General features: G+C 37.8%; 1 protein-coding gene across 2 annotated transcripts in view; it reads right to left on the bottom strand.

The window, feature by feature from the left end:
- CPE (carboxypeptidase E) overlaps positions 1–20,930 on the bottom strand; it is a 151,913-nt gene that overhangs the window by 12,538 nt on the left and 118,445 nt on the right. Inside the window, exons 5-7 of one of the 2 annotated variants that reach the window (XM_081543912.1) lie at positions 19,690–19,868; positions 11,175–11,314; positions 2,447–2,546 (exon numbers count right to left, since the gene is read on the bottom strand). In XM_081543912.1, the coding sequence (XP_081400038.1) occupies positions 2,447–2,546; positions 11,175–11,314; positions 19,690–19,868 (419 nt within the window). Of the gene's footprint in view, positions 1–2,446; positions 2,547–11,174; positions 11,315–19,689; positions 19,873–20,930 lie in introns of both variants that reach the window. The other variant, XM_081543913.1, reaches the window with a different exon arrangement.

The raw sequence follows: 20,930 nt of genomic DNA on the forward strand, positions 1-20,930 counted from the left end.
AGGATTAATTTTCAAAATATACAAGCAGCTCATACAACTCAATGCCAGAAAAACAACCCAATCAAAAGGTGGGAAAAAGACCTAAACAGACATTTCTCCAAAGAAGACATACAGATGGCTAACAACCACATGAAAAGATGCTTAACATCGCTAATTATTAGAGAAATGCAAATCAAAACTACAATGAGATATCACCTCACACCAGTCAGAATGGCCCTAATCAAAAAGCCTGCTGCTGCTAAGTCGCTTTAGTCGTGTCCGACTCTGTGCAACCCTATAGACGGCAGTCCACCAGACTCCGCCGTCCCTAGGATTCTCCAGGCAAGATTACTGGAGTGGGTTGCCATTTCCTTCTCCAGTGCATGAAAGGGAAAAGTGAAAGTGAAGTCGCTCAGTCGTGTCCAACTCTTAGCGACCCCATGGACTGTAGCCTACCAGGCTCCTCCGTCCAGGGATTCTCCAGGCAAGAGTACTGGAGTGGGGTGCCATTGCCTTTTCCATCAAAAAGCCTACAAACAATAAATGCTGGAGAGGGTGTGGAGAAAAGGAACACTCTTGCACTTTTGCTGAGAATGTAAATTGATACAGCCAATATGGAAGATGGTATGGAGACTCCTTAAATAAAACTAGGAATAAAACCACCATATGACCCAGCAATCCCACTCCTAGGCATATACCCTGAGGAAACCAAAATTGAAAGAGAAACATGTATCCCGTTGTTCATTGCAGCACTTATTTACAATAGCTAGAACATGGAAGCAACCTAGATGTCCATCGATAGATGAATGGATAAAGAAGTTGTGATACATATACACAATGGAATATTACTCAGTCATAAAAAGGAATGCATTTGAGTTAGTTCTAATGAGGCGGATGAACCTAGAACATATACAGAGTGAAGCGAGTCAGAAAGAGAAAGATAAATACCTTATTCTAATGCATATATATGGAATCTAGAAAAATGGTACTGAAGAATTTATTTACAGGGCAACAATGGAGAATCAGACATACAGAATAGACTTATGGATACAGGAAGAGGGGAGGAGAGGGTGAGATGTATGGAAAGAGTAACATGGAACTTACATTACCATACGTAAAATAGATAGTCAATGAGAATTTGCTGTATGGCTCAGGAAACTCAAACAGGCGCTCTGTATCAACCTAGAGGGGTGGGATGGGGAGGAAGATGGGAGGGAGGTTCAAGAGGGAGAGGATGTATGTATACCTATGGCTGATTTATGTTGAGGTTTGACAGAAAACAGCAAAATTCTGTAAAGCAATTATCCTTCAATAAAAAATAAATTAATTTAAAAAATGCTACAGTCCCAGAACCTGCTCCTCAGATTTCATTCCTTTCTACCTATTTATACTGCCAACATGAGATTTTCCTAAAATTTTCACATCTGGAATGCAGAGAAAATAATATTTATACGTTACTAAGGTTAACAAAAGCAGTTGCTTGTGGCCATAGGGTGCACGGCCTAGGTCCTTCAAGAAGTCCCTCCCCGGGGGTGAAGGGAGCAATAATTTGGCACAAGTTCTGGCATATTGGTCCAGAAGGTGGGCTGGCACTTCATTGGGTGTTGATAAGCATTGTTGTTTGCATAAATAAATGGACTTTTAGAAAAAAATATTCAAGATTAAAAATACCAATTATAAATGTGTAAGTTAAATAAGAGTTAATGGTATAGGATGTTTGGGAACTAATTTAAAGATTAACTAATGCTAAGGTCTTGAAACATGTAGAGTTTATAGCTAAAAAATATTGTTGTTTTTGATAAGATACCAACAAATGAGAATTACATTAAAATGAGTTGGAGAGATGTTTATTAACAGGAGTAGATAGGTTTGCCAGAAAAACACATCATTTCCCCCAAACTAGGAAAATGGTAAGAGGGCTTTAAACCTAGAAATAACTAACATCAAATTCAATCCTGTAAGGTCCTTTTCAGCCTTGGATACATCCAGCTTTATGATATAGAGTAAATGAAGAAATGGATGGGAAATCCTAGACAACAAAACCCAGGCAGTTACTCTCCTTCCTACTCTTCTGCTCCCTCCTGAGGTTCACCAATTAACAGCTCTTTAGAACCTCTTCTTAGGAGAGATCATTAAGATACAGCATTTTAAATCCAGCTGGTTCATCTTCCTTTGCCTTGACAACTGCAAAGAGTCTCACAGATGGCCCTGCCTAACAGCTCTGGGGTGAGACAGCTGAGGAAAGTGTGCCACCTGCTGCACCCCAATTTCTAAATGCAGCAGCCATCCTAAGTAACTGCCTGACCTGTTCCCCAGATAATAATTTAACTAGATCAAAGCTGGAGAGAGACAGTGTAAAGAGACATGAGGCATTTAATCGATTTGCATAGAACAGTATAAGAATATAACTATGCTAAGAAGTAGCCACAGTCTCATATGCAATACGATCACAGCAAAGAACACCCACCAGACGTGACATCATGGTCTATTCCTTCCACAGAGATGGTGGCGTTAGCAATCGGGTTACCCTGAAGATCTCGGACAAATCCTTTAACTCCTCGGTGTATCTGTGATGGTCAAGAATAACCAAAAAAATGTGTATTAGAAACAACCTAAAAACATGCTTCATATCAAACATCTCCTTATTTTCCAGCAAAATACTGCAAATTCCAATTGTTTAGGAATCAAAACAAGCTCAAAAAGTCACTGAATTTTGTGTACATTCTTTACTCTGCTTTTTCTCAAGTAGACAAACGAGAAGTAACCCCTGGAAAATTGATATCTTATTCTGAGTCAAATAAGACTTTGAAGTACCTTCCAAACCACCAAAACAAACAAACAAACAAAAAAACCTGTCAATGTGTAAAACAGTCCTGGTATGAACATATTTCATTGCTTTCTATTTTAAATTTGGTTAATTATGTATACTTTATATGCCAGTTGTCGGCTAACAAGATATCACATTATAGCCCTTCAATACTTGTTCCTTTTAGATAAAAGGATATATATATACTGTGAATATTTTTGTATTAAACCCACTAATAATATTATTTTGGTTGAAAATCAGTGCATGAAAGGCCAGTGAACTTACTAAGTGAAAACTGGGTTTATTAATAAAATAGAAGATTTTATATTGAGAACAAGCTATTGAATTAAGTTGCTGTCATCAACTAACTCCTACAATGAAAGCTACAAAAACAACTTTATTTCTAAATGATAATTCAACAAAGTCAACATGTATTTGAAGTAAAGGAAAGTCACTTAAGCTCTTTGAAAAAGTACTGCTTCTGAAATATCAAATGATAATCTATCAATCTTGATAATTTAGCAAAACACCATCCACTCCACTCCAGTTACTCCTCACTCATATGACCCCAGAAGATGAATTTTCTTTTGCTACTGATGATATTTACACATTTTCCAACAGAAAGTAGAATAAATCTCATGTGTCCCTTTGTCACTGGAGAATAAATATGGCAGTGGTACAATGTTTTATCAAAGAGATACCCTTTGCATATTAGTAAAATTTTTTTTGAATTTGCTATTTTTTTAGAAAAGCAAAACTCTTTAAAAGTAACACATAATTCTTTTCTTTAAAGGCAGTTTACTCATGGTAAAAAAAGTGATACAGGGACTTTCTGGGTGGTTCAGTGGCTAAGACTGTGCACTCTCAGTGCAGGGGGCCTGGGTTTGATCCCTGGTCAGAGAACTAGATCCCACATGCCACAACTAAAAAATACTGCATGTCGAAGACTGAAGATCCTATGTACTGAAACTAAGATCCAATGCAGCCAAATAAATAAACATTTTTGTAAAAAGTGATATGTTTGCAGTAATAATAATAATGGCAACCAGTAAAGCGAGAAGAGAGTAAACACATTTTTTAAAACAAAAAGACATTTTTAATCTTCCCCCAAGACTCACCTGTGGATTAGCCAACCAAAATTGAATGAGACTGAAATCTAGCTACTGGAAATAAGAGAAGTTAGCTTGGTAAAAGTAATAGAAAAATTGTGGAGATCAATTTATTCATCTTGGGGCACTATAATCCTGATATATAAGCTTGAAATTTCCTCGTCATTGAAAAAATAAATCACTTCAAAAACATATAATTCACCTACATTAGGTATAAATATACCCATTAATATTCATAACTGTACTTTTTTCTGCCTCTGCAACCCAAGAGTTAAATTACAGTATGTGATTAACAAATAGTTATGTTAGGTAGGAAATTAGGCATGAGCAACAAGCGGTGGCCTAGCCGAAAAGAATGCAAGCTGATCTTTAAACCCCATCCTAGACACACCCAGGAGAGCTTGCAGATATGCTACAAAATAACACAGAGACTTTTCCAACTCCTGCACGTGCACTCTAGGCACACAGTGAATACAAACTAACCACAGGGGCTTCTCCAAGTAACCTCAGGCAGGTAGGGGCCCAGTAAGGGCTCATAAATACTCATAACATGTACGGATTTATGGCTTCTTACATAGTAATAAATATGTATGGGTTCATATATACATATATCTGACTGTACAAACTGAATTATGGGAAAGACAGGCACAACAGAGACTGTTGCGGTGTAACCTACAACTGCCAACTGGCCTTGAGTGTATGCCCTTTCCTGATAGTTGCAAAGTACAGGACCTGTTTTGCACAGGACAGAACCAAGAGGAAGAGACAGAAAGTATAAAAGGAGAAGCCAAGAGGGATTGTTATGACTCCTTTGGGGTTGGCATACTTCCACGTCTCTTTGAAAAAAGTTCTGTCTGCTTGAGCTATAACTGAGCTGTAACTTGTCTGTTGTTTCAAACCCTTTAGTCCATCATTCTAAATCTTTGTTACTATGGGACAAGAACTGAGGGTGAGAAATAAACCAACTTGATGGTTAAATAAATAAATGTCTGATATGCCAATTATGGAGCATTATTTTTCTGTTTGAAATTTTCCACTATAGGAATAAATCTCAATGGAAATGTTATGGGCTACTAGGACTCCAGAAATGCAGAGGGGAAAACACAGTCACTTCATGGTATTTGCAAAAGAAATCCCATAAGTTTATTAATAAATTTCATTCATATCTGGGGAAGTTATTTTACTACACTTGTTCTTCCTATAATTCTCCCTCTCCAGATTCCAGACATTTCAATCAAGCAAGGCCAAAATATATACATATATATCAAATTCTTCATTGTTGCTAGAATTGTTTAATGTCAATAACCCTTAAATCTTCAAATACTTAAGTGTCCCCCAGAGGGCTTGCTGAAATGGAGACTCTGGGGTCCTGCCCTTCAAGGACTCTGATTCAGTGTTGGGACTAAAAACTCATTTTTAACAATAGTCTAGATGAGTCTGAGGCAAGTGCTCATGAACCATTCTTTGAAAAATTCTTTGGAAATTTTGAGAACTAGACAGTTCCATCGCTATTGCATAGGAGCTCTTCTTAGCGAATTATTTATGCTGATTAACTTTACAACTCCAGGTCCTAAAAACATCATTTTAAGTCTCTGCAAGAGATTTCTTCTCAACCAATGATTGAATTGGATCTCCTAATCACTAACAGAGTTTTGCCAAGGGAACACACTGGTCATAGCAAACATCCTCTTCCAACAACACAAGAAAAGACTCTACACATGGACATCACTAGATGGCCAACACCAAAATCAGATTGATTATATTCTTTGCAGCCAAAGATGGAGAAGCTCTTACAGTCATCAAAAACAAGACCAGGAGCTGACTGTGGCTCAGATCATGAACCCCTTATGCCATATTCAGACTTAAATTGAAGCAGGGAAAACCACTAGACCATTCAGGTATGACCTAAATCAAATCCCTTATGATTACACAGTGGAAGTGAAAAATAGATTTGAGGGACTAGATCTGATAGACAGAGTGCCTGAAGAACTATGGATGGAGGTTCGTGACATTGTACAGGAGACAGGATCGAGACAATCTCCAAGAAAAAGAAATGGAAAAAGGCAAAATGGCTGTCTGAGGAGGCCTTGCAAATAGCTGTGAAAAGAAGAGAAGCAAGAAGCAAAGGGGAAAAGGAAAGATATACCCATTTGAATTCAGAGTTCCAAAGAATAGCAAGGAGAGATAAGAAAGCCTTCCTTGGTGATCAGCGAAAGGAAATAGAGGAAAACAATAGAATGGGAAGGACTAGAGATTCTTCAAGAAAATTAGAGATACCAAGAAAACATTTCATGTAAAGATGGGCTCGATAAAGGACAGAAATGGTAGGGACCTAAAAGAAGCAGAAGATATTAAGAAGAGGTGGCAAGAATACACAGAACGGTACCAAAAAGATCTTCATGACCCAGATGATCATGATGGTGTGATCACTTACCAAGAGCCAGACATCCTGGAATGTGAAGTCAAGTGGGCCTTAGGAAGCATCACTACAAACAAAGCTAGTGGAGGTGATGGAATTACAGATGAGCTATTTCAAATCCTAAAAGATAATGCTGTGGAAGTGCTGCACTCAATATACCAGAAAATTTGGAAATTCAGCAGTGGCCACAGGACTGGAATAGTTCAGTTTTCAGTCCAATCCCAAAGAAAGGCAATGCCAAAGAATGCTCAAACTACCGCACAATTGCACTCATCTCACATGCTAGTTAAGTAATGCTCAAAATTCTCCAAGCCAGGCTTCAGCAATACATGAACTGAGAATTTCCAGATGTTCAAGCTGGTTTTAGAAAAGGCAGAGGAACCAGAGATCAAATTGCCAACATCAGCTGGATCATCGAAAAAGCAAGAGAGTTCCAGAAAAACATCTATTTCTGCTTTATTGACTATGCCAAAGCCTTTGACTGTGCGGATCACAACAAATTGTGGAAAATTCTGAAAGAGATGGGAATACCTGACCACCTGACCTGCCTCTTGAGAAACCTATATGCAGGTCAGGAAGCAACAGTTAGAACTGGACATGGAACAACAGACTGGTTCCAAATAGCAAAAGTAATACGTCAAGGCTGTATATTGTTACTCTGCTTATTTAACTTATATGCAGAGTACATCATGAGAAATGCTGGACTGGAGGAAGCACGAGCTGGAATCAAGATTGCCAGGAGAAATATCAATAACCTCAGATATGCAGATGACACCACCCTTATGGCAGAAAGTGAAGAAGAACTAAAGAGCCTCTTGATGAAAGTGAAAGAGGAGAGTGAAAAAGTTGGCTTAAAGCTCAACATTCAGAAAACTAAGATCATGGCATCAGGTCCCATCACTTCATGGCAAATAAATGGAGAAACAGTGGCAGACTTTATTTTTGGGGGCTCCAAAATCACTGCAGTTGGTGACTGTAGCCATGAAATTAAAAGACACTTGCTCCTTGGGAGGAAAGTTATGACCAACCTAGACAGCATATTAAAGAGCAGAGACATTACTTTGCCAACAAAGGTCCGTCTAGTCAAGGCTATGGTTTTTTCAGTAGTCAAGTATGGGTGTGATAGTTGGACTACAAAGAAAGCTGAGTGCTGAAGAATTGATGCTTTTGAACTGTGGTGTTGGAGAAGACTCTTGAGAGTCCCTTGGACTGCAAGGAGAGCCAACCAGTCCATCCTAAAGGAGATCAGTCCTGAGTGTTCATTTGAAGGACTGATCCTGAAGCTGAAACTCCAATACTTTGGCCACCTGATGCGAAGAGCTGACTCATTTGAAAAGACCCTGATGCTGGGAAAGATTGAAGGCAGGAGGAGAAGGGGACGACAGAGGATGAGATGGTTGAATGGCATCACCGACTCAATGGACATGAGTTTGGGTAGACCTCGGGAGTTGGTGATGGACAGGGAGGCCTGGCATGCTGTGGTCCATGTGGTTGCAAAGAGTCGGACACGACTGAGTGACTGAACTGAAATGAAATGAAACACCTATTTTTCATCTGTTATCAAACTAGTCAATGATTAGATTTTAGGCCCAGGTGTTCAATTATTAATCACCACCATATTGTTCCACTATCAAGAAACAATTTCAACACAGAACTTCTGGCAGCCTTCAGTGATATTCCACCAGCCTTTGATTCCCTAATCTGGAGTGTCCTTTGAGGCAAGCTGGTGTGTGTTCACTGCAAGTACCAATCTTACTGCTTCCATACCTTCTGTACAGTAATAGTGATGTCACACCAGGATGGGTCACAGGGATCTGTAGACAGATCAAATTTCCATTTCAAGTGGCATGAAACAGGACTGTATCATCTGATGCCTCTTCTTTTCAGCTGATTCTTACATAAACTGATACAGCTTTTAGATTAATTAATGCACCTGCCACCATAAATATGACAATCATTCTACTCTTTCTGATGGCACACATTTGGGTTTTGTTTTATAGTGCATTTTTTCTCAAGAACTAAGATAGGACTTTCTTGGTAGTCTAGTGGTTAAGAGGGAACACATGTAAACCCATGGCTGATTCATGTCAATGTATGGCAAAAACTGTTACAATATTGTAAAGTAATTAGCCCCCAACTAAAATAAATAAATTTATAAAAAAAAAAAAAAAAAAAAAAGAATCCACCTGCCAACGCAGGGAACATGGGTTCAATCCCTGGTCCAGGAAGATTCCGCATACCATAACTATGTATTCCGCATACCACAACTGGGCCTGTGCTCTAGAGCCCATGAGCCACAGCTACTGACCTTGCACACTCTAGAACCCACACTCTGCAACCAGAGAAGACACCACAATGAGAAGTCTGCACACCACAACTAGAGAGTAGCCCCCACTCACTGCAACTAGATTAACTTCATGTGCAGCGATGAAGATTCAGCACAGTCAAAAATAAATAAATCAGAACTAAGAACTTAAATAGCATCTGAACTTTTTCTTTTAATTGTTGACAGGGTAATAATTTTACTGACATCAACTGTAGGAAATCCTAGAGCATAGCTCCAAGAAGCCTTTTCTGAACTGGCAGCACTGGGTTAAGGACCCTTCTGTGGACTGCTATTGCTCTTTATTTTAGCATTATCATCCTCTCTTGTACTTAGGTATTGATATCTGATATCTGAACTTAAGACTAAACGCACTCTCCCCGGAGCCTTACAGGGTGCCTAGCACACAAAAGTAGCTTAATAAATTTTTGCTGTAAAAACAAATAAATAAAATGAAAAGCATTGAATAAAGGAAGCATTCTTTGATATCTAAGCAAAGAACACATCAAATAGCCCTATCTTACTTACTCAGCCTATAACTTTACTTTTAAATTTTGCTCTTAAAATATCCAACCAAATATAGCTTTCCTCAAACAACATTCTACAAGGGTGTCCACTAAGGTTTTCTCAGAATCAACATAGCTAATTATCTTTAGCTTTGTTGTTGAAAACATCTTTTTGTGTTAACGTGCACTTTTATGTTAATTCCACTGACTGATAAAAATCATGTATAATTGATGTTTTTTAATCACTGCCTGTCATCACTGTATATATTCCATGATAATACCTTTTGGTAAGGTATATGGATACCTGTGGAGAAGGCAATGGCAACCCACTCCAGTACTCTTGCCTGGAAAATCCCATGGACAGAGGAACCTGGTAGGCTGCAGTCCATGGGGTCGCTAGGAGTTGGACACGACTGAGCAACTTCACTTTCACTTTTCACTTTAATGCATTGGAGAAGGAAATGGCAACCCACTCCAGTATTCTTGCCTGGAGAATCCCAAGGACGGGGGAGCCTGGTGGGCTGCTGTCTATGGGGTCGCACAGAGTCGGACACTACTGAAACGACTTAGCAGCAGCAGCATGGATACTTGACAAGTGTAAAAGAATTCTTAAGCTGATTTCACATTTTTAATGCATTGGGTTCACGTGTATATGCTTCTATGTACCTGTGGGTGTGAGCTAAGTCACTTCAGTGGTGTCCTATTCTTTGCAACCCTATGGATTGTAGCCCACCAGGCTCCTCTGTCCTTGGAATTTCCCAGGCAAGAACACTGGAGTGGGTTGCCATTCCCTTCTCCAGAGGATCTTCCTGACCCAGAGGTCAAACCTGCGTCTCTTATGTCTCCTGCATTGGCAAGCAGGTTCTTTACCACCAATGCCACTTGGGAAGTCCATTTATATGTACATGTATGTGCAAATAGCTACTTATCTATATAACAGCATTTGTTTATATCAAATTAGTTTAAAAATCAGTCTATACTACCTGCCAGTATATGAAACTAACATCACTCTCCCTGACTTTGGGTGTAAATAGCCACATACAGAATGGAAAGTGAAACTGTCAAGGCACTGCAAGCAAAGAACAGAGTCCTTAGGTCTTTCCCAACAGGACTAACCCTGGCATCAGCCTCTACCTAGTACAGAGGGGTGGAGCTAACAGGGAACTGGCCTGGATTGAGTCTGAACAGGTAGGTATTTTATTCTGACACATGGTGAGATTCTCCAAAATTCTGTACGGTGACTGTCTGCTAAAGATCTAAATTTATGTCACGAGCGGCAATACAGCATGGTGATTCTGGAACTAGACAGCCTGGATTCTGGCAGAATAAGTTCAGACAAGTTGTTTAACTTCTCTGTGCTTCTGATTTCTTATTTTTAATTCATGGATGATAATGGTGGTGGAATAAAAGAGGATGATGTTGATGATGATATAACTTTCCTCATGGGGTTGTGAAAATTAAATGAACAGATTAATACATGTAAGGCATTTAGAACAGTGCCTGGAAAAGAGTTAATGCCCAGTAAATGTAACTTACCCATTATTACCATTACCTCATCTCCAGTTGAGTCTGGGGTGATACAAGTGAGGCATAAGGAGACATTCACTCCTAGGTGCTAGTCCTATGCCTGCATAACCCTGAGAGTGAATGGCTCATTAAATTTGCATCCTGGGTGCCTCATTTACTTCACTCTAGTTTTGGTCCTGCCTGGAATGTCTGACCAACCCAAGGTGATCAGGGTAGAGGAGGATCCTAGGATTGCCCTTGATTAATGCAAGATGGAAGAAAATAAGGTGTCATCCTTCCTTTCCATCACTGCAGTTTAATCAGTTCTCAGCTAATATTCATGAACTAAAAAACAAGTTACAAATGAAAGATTATTTGAGTCACTACTGATGCATTTTCCAAATGCAGCATTCTCACTCTGGGTCAGGTGGAGTCATACAGTCTGGGATCCTCTTAGGAGACTACTGTGCACCAGGTTACTACTGTGCACTTAGATCTCCCATTTTATGCTGGAGACTGGGTTTACCTGCTGAATGTAGCTAATGAGGGAGTTTTTGTTATCCTCCCAGTAGTTCTTCAAAGTCTCTTCAGGTGGAAACTTTTCACAGCTAAGCTCCACAGTAATCTCAAAGCAGTTGCTGCTGAGGTAATTGAAATCTTGCATTCCTGCCAAAACACCAAATGAAAAGTTAAAATATGGATGTGCTGACTAGAACCCACACTGACTGTTCTGCTGACAGCCAGGTAAAAACTGTACTAATCCATGCATCTTGAGACTGTGGGAAATTGCAAATGAAATCACCTACTATATGGGAAGGAACAGCATACTTGGGGGATTGTTACCACTTCACAAGCACAAATTCCCTCAGGTTATTAAGCAGTCATTTAGTGTAAGCATTGCTGTTGTACAGTGCTAAAGCGAGTATCAGCCACATTCCACAGTGCTGGGATCAACTTCAAAGACAACGGGAGGGTGACATCATCAAAACAGTGAAGCAGGAATTTTCTACTGTCTTCCCTCCCTCCAAAACACAAATTTTAACAATTACACATGAATAGAGTGTGTTTGTGGAAGTTCAGGAATCTAATGGAAAAGTTAAAGCACATTATTGGAGAAAAAATTCAAGATTGGACACATTGAAGGGAGGAAGAGGAACAGTTTCACTACCTGTATCACCTCCTTCCCTAAGGTGGCATAGCTTAGTGCCAAAGAGACCTAATTAGTAATATGAAAACATATAAAAACATACAATACACTGGTAAAGGTAAGTATATAGTCAGATTCAGAATATTCTAGTACAGTAATATGAAAGTGTATTATTCACTTAACTCTATGATAAAGTTTTTAAAATATTAAAAATAAGTATACCTACAATAATCTGTTCATAGATACACAAAATGGAAAGATGTAAATTTTGACATTAAAATATAAAATGTGGGGTAAAGTTTTTGCTTGCAATCAAAGTTAAGTTGTTGACAGCCTAAAATGGACAACTACAATATAAGATGTTTTATGAAAGCCTCATGGTAACCATAAAGCAAAAACCTATTCAAAAACAGTAAAGAGAAAAGAATCAAAGCATACCATTGTAGAAAATCATCAATTCACAAAGAAAGAGAGCAAGAGAGGAAGAAAGGAACATAGTAACTTCAAAACAGAAAACAACAATAAGGCAAGGCCATACCTATCAATAATTATTTTAAATGTAAACAGATTAAATTCTTTAATCAAAAGGCATAGAGTAGCTGAATAGATTTTAAAAAAACAAGACCCAACTATGTGGTGCCTACAAGAAACTCACTTCAGGTTTAAGAACACACATAAACTCAAAGTGAAGTGATGACAAAAGATATTCAGTGCTTATGAAAACCAAAAGAGAGAAGAGGTAGCAATACTTTTCTCAGACAAAATACAGTTTAAGCCAAAAACTGTAATAAGAGACAAATATCATTATAGTTTGATAAAGGGGTCAATTCATCAAAGGATGATACAACTATCAAAAATACACAAATACTCAACATTGGAGTATCTAAATATATTAAGCAAATACTAATAGGCCTGAAGACAGGAATGACTACAGTACAGGAGGGGACTTCAGTGTCCTACTCCAATAATGGACAACTAGATCATCCATACAGCCTCAGCAAGGAAACACTGGCCTTGAACTATACTTTACATTATATGAACCTAACAGCCACACAGAACAAGCCACTCAACAGCTGCAGAATGAACATTGTGCTCAAGCACACATGGAACATTCTCTAGGATAGATCATATCATAGGTCACAAAGCAAATCTCAGCAGACTAGAGTAGGCTGAACTCATGCCAGCTATCTTTTCCAAACACAATGGTACAGAACTAGAAATCATAACAAGAGAAAAACTAGAAAATTCACAAACATGTAGAAAAGTAAACAACACACTCTTGAACAACTCAAAGGGAAACCAAAATATCTTGAACAAATGAAAACAGTACACAACCTACCAAAACTTATGAGATGTAGCAAAAGCAATCCTAAGAAAGAAGCTCATTAGGATAAATGCCTACATTTAAAAGGAAAAAGAAATATGTAAAATAAATTCTTTAATCTTACACTTCAAAAAACTAGAAAATGAACAAATCAAGCACAAAGTTGCAGAAGGATGAGAATAAGGGTCAAAGCAGAAATAAATGAAATATAGGCAGGGAAAACAATAGGAAAGATAAATCTAAGGGCTGTTTTTTTTTATTTTTTCTTATGGTTTTATTTATTTTTAATTAATTTATTTTAATTGGAGAATAATTACTTAACAATATTGTGATATTTTTTGCCACACATCAACATGAATCAGCCATGGGTACACATGGCTGGTTTTTGAAAAGATAAAATAGACAAAGCTTTAGTTAGACATACCAAGAATAAAAGAAAGGGGAGAAATTTCAACTAATACCATAGAAAGGCAAAGGATCATAAAAGACGGTGAACAATTATAAGCCAACAACTGGACAACCTAGAAGGAATGGATACATTCCCAAAAACATACAACTTACCAAGACTGAACCAGGAAGAAACAGAAAATCAAAACAAATCAATTACTAGTAGGGAAATTGAATCAGTAATCAAAAACTTTCCAAAAAGAAAAGCCCAGAATCAGAAGGTTTCACTGGTGAATTTTACCAAACATTTAAAGAAGAATTAACATCAATCCTCATCAAAATCTTCCAAAAAACTGAAGAGAAGGGAATACTCTCAAACTTTTTTTTACAAGGCCAGCATAATGCTGATTCCAAAGCCAGATAAGGATACTACAGAAAAAGAAACTACAGGCTAATTATCATGATGAATAAAGATGCAAAAATTCTCAACAAAAAATTAGCAAACTGAATTCAACAGCACATAAAAAACATCATACACCATGATCGAGTGAAATTTATCCCTAGGATGCAAGGATGGTTCAACAAAGACAAATCAACAAATATAATATACTGCATTAATAGAATGAAAGATAAAAATTAAATGATCATCTCAAAATATGAAGAAAAATCACCTGAAAAAATTCAGCATGTTTTCATGATAAAAACTCTCAACAGGTTGGGTAGAAAAGAAACATACCTTAACATAATAAAGTCCATATATGACAATTCCACAATTAACATTATACTCAATGTTGAAAGATTTAAAGCTTCTCCTCTAAGATCAAGAACAAGACAAGGAAGCCTACTCTCACCATTCCTATTCAATATAGTGTTAGAAGTCCTAGCCAGAGAAATGAGGCAAGAATAATAAATAAAAGACACACATGTTAGAAAGGGAGAAGTAAAATTACCTCTGTCTGTAGTGATATGACCTTATGTATAGAAAAGCCCAGAGACTACCAAGCACACACAGACACACAAAACTATTGGGACTAATAAAATAATTCATTAAAGTTTCAGGATACCAAATCAACATGCAAAGATCAGTTACATTTCTATCTGCTAACAAAAAACTACCCAACAAACATATAAAGAAATCAATCTCACTTACAATAGCAACAAAAACAATAAAATACTTAGGAACAAATGTAACCAAGGAGATGAAAGAGCTGAACAAAGAAAACTATAAGACAGTGATAAAAGAAATGAAAGAAGGTACAGTGATAATGGAAAGATATCCCATGTTCATAAATTTAATACTGTTAAAATATCCATAGCACTCAAAGCTATCTATAGATTGAATACAATCCCTATCAAAATCCCAATAATGTTTTTCACAAAGCTAGGGGAAAAAAATCCTAAGATGCATATGGAAACACCAAAGACACTGAGTAGCCAAAACAATGTTGAAAAAAAAGAACAAAGAAAAAATAAGAACTTCCTTATTTCAAGTGAAAAATTAAAGTGTTAGTCACTCAGTCATGTCCAACTCTGCAACCCCATGGACTATAGCCAACCAGTTTCCTCTGTCCATGGGATTCCTCAGGCAAGAATACTGGAGTGGGTAGCCATTGCCTTCTCCAGGGGATCGTCCCAACCCAGTGACGGAACCCAGGTCACCTGAATTGCAAACCATACTACCAAACTATAATAATCAAAACAGTTTGGTATCAGCATAAAAACAGACACATATCACTGAACAAAATCAAGAGTGAGCCCAGAAATAAACCCTGATATATACAGTCAACTAATATTTGACAACAGAGCCAAGAATGCTCAATGGAAATAAGAGTCTCTTTAATAAAAAGTTTTGGGAAAACTGGATACATACCTGTAAAAGCATCAAATGGGACTTTTATCTTACACTAACACAAAAATTAATTTAAAGTGGCTTAAAGGATTAAATTCAAGACTTTGAACTGTAAAGCTCCTACAAGGAAACAGAGAAAAAAGCTCCCAACATTGGTCTTAACTAAATTTGGGGGATATGACACAAAAAGTATTAGATTAGTGCAAAAGTGTTTGTGGTTTTGCATTGTTGAAATTTGTCATTTGATACTGGAATATATTCTTAAATAAATGTGGTTATGTTATACATCATTTTACTGCACAACATCTAGCTTTATGTTTTTTTGCTAATGACTTATTACTTGCTGTTTATTTTATATTTATTTTAGACTATAGAAATTATGTTAGACAAAAAGCAAATTCGAGTGATCTTCTGATTTGAGTTCAAAATGGGTCATAAAGCAGTGGAGACAACTTGCAACAACAATGCATTTGGCACAGGAACTGCTAATGAACACACAGTGCAGCAGTGGTTCAAGAAGTCTGGCAATGGAGATGAGAGCCTTGAAGACGAAGAGCACAGGGGCTGGCCTTCGGAAGCTGACAGTGTCCAACTGAGATCACCAACACTGACCCTCTTACAACTACACGAGAAGCTGATGAAGACTCAACATCGATCATTCTACAGTCATGAGGCATTTGAAGCAAAGTGAAAAGGTGAAAAAGTTCAATAAGTGAGCTGATTGAAAAATTTTAAAAAATCATTGTATAAGCGTCATCTTCTCTTATTCTACATAACAACAATGAACCATTTCTCAATCAGATTGTGATGTGCAACAAAAGTGGATTTTACACGACAATAACTGGAGATAACCAGCTCAGTGGTTGGACCAAGAAGAAGCTCCAAAGCACTTCCTAAAGTCAAACTTGCATCAAAAAAAGATCATGGTCACTGTTTAGTGGTCTGCTGCCATGTGATCCACCACAGCTTTCTGAATCCTCGCAAAACCATTACATCTGAGAAGTATGCAGTATGCTCAGCAAATCAACGAGATGCACCGAAAACTGCAATGCCTGCAGCTGGCACTGGTCAATGAAAAGGGCCCAATTCTGTATGACAACACCCAACCACACGTCACACAACAAATGCTTCAAAAGTTGAATGAATCGGGCTATGAAGTTTGGCCTCATCCACCATATTCATCTGACTTCTTGTCAACCATCTACCACTTCTTCAAGAATCTTGAGAGAGTTAACTTCGGCAGGTTGATAGGCAGTCCAGGGCCCTTTAAGGAGAAGGTGAACATTCTCACTCATGTTTTCCTTAAGCCTTGTGTATCTTGCCCAAGAGAACTGGCTTTTCTTTAGATCTGGAGCTAACGAATATACAGCAGCCATACATTTTACTCGGGAAAAATGCTTTTCTTAGACCCCCATTATGCTTTTCTTAGGCTCTATGTTAATGATTATAATTGTAACAAATCTTGTCTGGGAAACTGTTTCTCAGCAACAATACAGAAATATGTTGCCAGGAACCTATTCCTTCTGGCTAATCTTGTGTTGAAGTTATCTCAGGATGCATGCCTTGGGAGAGGGTCTGGTAGAACTTTTACAAACTTGAGGTATTCTTTTTATCTATTCTCAGCAGCCAGTTGAAAAGTATATAATGCTCTGCTTAAACTAGTGAGTTGGGTAGTCTTTCTACACCTTTCTAATGTCAGAAGCTTCTATGTCAGAGGCTTTCTCTGTCCGATCACTTTATATAAAATTTTGCTGCACAAAGCTCTGAGTGACTGAGACTGTGTTGGTCCCAGAGTTAAATCTTCTCCTTCGGAGACCACAAACTTGGCACCAAACACCGTAAGCTATCAATCTCAATAACACTTTACAAAGAAAATGCTTCCACAGCCAGCAAGAGGCAGAAAAAGCTTTCCTAGAGTTCGCTGAATCCCAAAGCATAGATTTTTATGTTATAGGAATAAACAAACATTTCTTGTTGGCAAAAACGTGTTGATTGTAATGGTTCCTATTTTGATTAATAAACATGTATTTGAGCCTAATTATAATAATTTAAAATTCACAGTCTGAAACCACAATTTTGTTTGCACCAACTTAATACAAGTAACGAAAGCAAAAATTAATAAATGGGACTGCATCAAACTGAAAGCTTCTGCACAGCAAAAGATACAGTCAACAAAATGGAAAGGCAATTTAAGGAATGAGAGAAAGTATTTCCAAATGATATATTGGATAAGGAGCTAATATCCAAAATATGTAAGGAACTCATACAAATCAAAATAAATTTCAAAAAAAAACTTGATTAAATAATAGGCAAAAGATCTGAATAGACATTTTTCCAGAGAAGACACACAGATGGCCTAAAGGCACATGAAAAGATGTTCAACATCATTAGTCATCAGAGAAACGCAAATGAAAACCACAATGAGATATCACCTCACACCTGTCAGAATGGCTATCTTCAAAAAGAACACAAATAACATCAGTTGACAAGAATGCAGAGAAGAACCCTCCAACACTATTGTAGGAAATGCAAATTGGTGCAGATACTACAGAAAACAGTATGAAGCTTTCTGAACAAACTAAGAATAGAAATACCATACAGTCCGACATACATCCAAAAAGAGACAAAAACACTAATTCAAAAGTATACATACATCCCAACATTCAAGCAGCATTATTTACACTTGACAGGATATGAAAGCAACCTAAGTGTCCATCAACAGATGAGTGAATGAAGATGTGGTATATACACACAATGGAACACTACTCAGCCATAAAAAAGAATGAAATTTTGCCATTTGCAACAACATGGATGGACTTGGAGGGTATTATGCCTAGTGAAATAAGTCATACAGAGAAAGATAAATACCGTATATCCCTTATACATGGGATCTAAAAAATAAAGCAGTGAATATAACAACAACAACAAGAAAAAAAAAAAAAGAAACAGATTCACAGATATAGAGAACTAACTAGTGGTTACCCGTGGGGAGAGCAAGGAGGGGAGGGGAAAGATAGGGGTAGGAGATTAAGAGGTACAAATTATTACATGTAAAATAAATAAACTACAAGGATATATTATATAGCATAGGGAAGACAGCCAATATTTTATATGGCGACCCACTCCAATATACCTGCCTGAAAAGATCATATGGATAGAGGCGGGCTACAGTCCATGGTGTCACACAACGTCAGACATGGCTGAGCAACTGAGCACACAGAAATTGAGTACAACGTTTAAAAAGTCTGGATCACTATGTTGTACACCTGTAACTTACATAATATTGTACATCAGCTACCTCAATTTTACATAAAACAAGATAAACATATATCAGAAAGAAAAATATCTGAAAGAATATATTTATCAGGCCATAATTCAACCAAAAAAAATCATATTAAACAAACCAAGCCCTATAATTAGCCACTACTGCTACTGTCCTAATTCTCTTTTCATTTTTCTTTTCAGGTGGGCCGCAGAAAATTGTTCATAGGCAGAGGAAAAAAACAGTGTCTTTGCATTTCACTCTTTATCCTTGGTAGAGGTGATACTACACAACTGTGAGTGATCCAGGTAGCCAGAAAAATGAGAGCTCGTCAAAGTTCATACTCGAACAGAGAGCCGTAAGAGCTGCCTTGATGTCTAGAAATGCTTTCTCCAGCTGTGCTGAGGTGGGTTTTTCCATTTTCAGACTCAATAAAATGTGTAGAGCTTCCTGACCTGATAATAGTATTTACTGCAGTAATGAATGCAAAATAAACATCACATATGAAGTGGAACTTATTAAATAAAAACAAAAGTTATGTCAACCAAGACATGCTAAAGGCCAAAGCCAGCCCCCTAAAATATACATTTACATATGTCAAAGCATTACTAACATATAATCATGATGGTATCTTGTTTCCTAAGGCCAGAATTTGAAAACTAAGGTAATTAACAGTGTTCAATTTGTATTTTCTCAGTGGATATCTTCAGTTCCTTTCCTACATCTCTTCTACATCTCAAACTCATGTGCATTCAGTCAGTGATGCCATCCAACCATCTCATCCTCTGTCGTCCCCTTCTCCTCCCGCCTCCCATCTTTCCCAACATCGGGGTCTTTTCAAATGAGTCGGTTCTTCTCATCACGTGGCCAAAGTATTGGAGTTTCAGCTTCAGCATCAGTCCTTCTAATAAGTATTCAGGACTGATTTCCTTCAGGGTTTACTGGTTGGATCTCCTTGCAATCCAAGAGACTCTCAAGAGTCTTCTCCCACATCACAGTTCAAAAGCTAAATATAAATTGCAATTATTTTTTAAAAGCCACTACTCACATGAAGAGTGCAAGGGAAACTCACCTCCAGGCACGCTGTACCATGCAGCGCCATTGGTCGTCCCTTCTACAAAGCTGCTGTCATCATCATTCTTGCGACATGGGGGCCGATCTGGGTCCGACATCGGGGGGTTGAAGGATGAGTACGCCCGAGCTAAGCTTTGGAAGATGTCGTCATCTGGGCAGGAGCTGTATTCGTGAGCACTACCTGGAAAATAAAGCCACAACACTAAAGAAACTGATACAAACCAACTAGTACTGCATGTTTTCTGAAGATTGATTTAGTGTTGATCTCCTGCTGATGCATTTTTAGCTACATCACTATGGGAAAGGAGTGAAGGGTTAAGTACTCAACAGTTACACTTAGTTTACTTTCAGGTTTCATAAGGTCCACTCCTGATACCGCAAAGTAGAAATTGAGTAGAATGTACATTCTTCTAATGAATTGAAAACTTCACAAGAAAAGATGACAAGCACATAGTAAATTGGACTTGGGAAGACAGTAAGGACATTTCCATTCTTAAAATTTTTAATTTATAAATTGCACCTGTACAAATCCAATAGGCACTGTGAACCACTGTCACACATATTTTTCAGTATCTGAATTTACAGTTTTTAAAAATCTCCTACTACTGAAATAAATAATATCTATTTTGGTACACAGTATTCTTGTTCTGTATTATCAAATATGCCAGTTCTTTAAATTTGCCAGCTATTGGCAAACCATAAAGTCTCTAAATTTCAAGGATGTTTCACCAAAGAATCTTCAAAACTCAAAGTTTCCAATATATACAACTATCCTGTGTTGGTGCTTTCAAATTGTAGTGCTGGAGAAGACTCTTGAGAGTTCCTTGGACAGCAAGGAGGTCAAACCAGTCAATCCTAAAGGAAATCAACACTGAATATTCATTGGAAGGACTGATGCTGAAGCTGAAGCTCCAATACTTTGGCCACCTGATGAGAAGAGCTGACTCACTAGAAAAGACTCTGATGCTGAGAAAGACTGAGGGCAGGAGGAGTAGGGGATTATAGAGCATGAGATGGTTGGATGGCATCACCAACTCAATGGATACGAATTTGAGCGAACTCTGGGAGACAGTGAAGGACAGGGAAGCCTGGCATGCTGCAGTCCATAGGGTCACAAAGAATCAGACATGAGTTAGAGGCTGAACAACAGCAATATCCTGTATTACAAAGACCTAACTCTTCAAAGTCTCCTGAAAATTGATTCAAAGCAGGTAATTTCTTGGAACAACAAAAATTAAG

Source organism: Giraffa tippelskirchi, chromosome 11 (assembly GCF_054371585.1).
Source record: "Giraffa tippelskirchi isolate mGirTip1 chromosome 11, T2T-mGirTip1v1.2.pri, whole genome shotgun sequence".
NCBI lineage: Eukaryota > Metazoa > Chordata > Mammalia > Artiodactyla > Giraffidae > Giraffa > Giraffa tippelskirchi.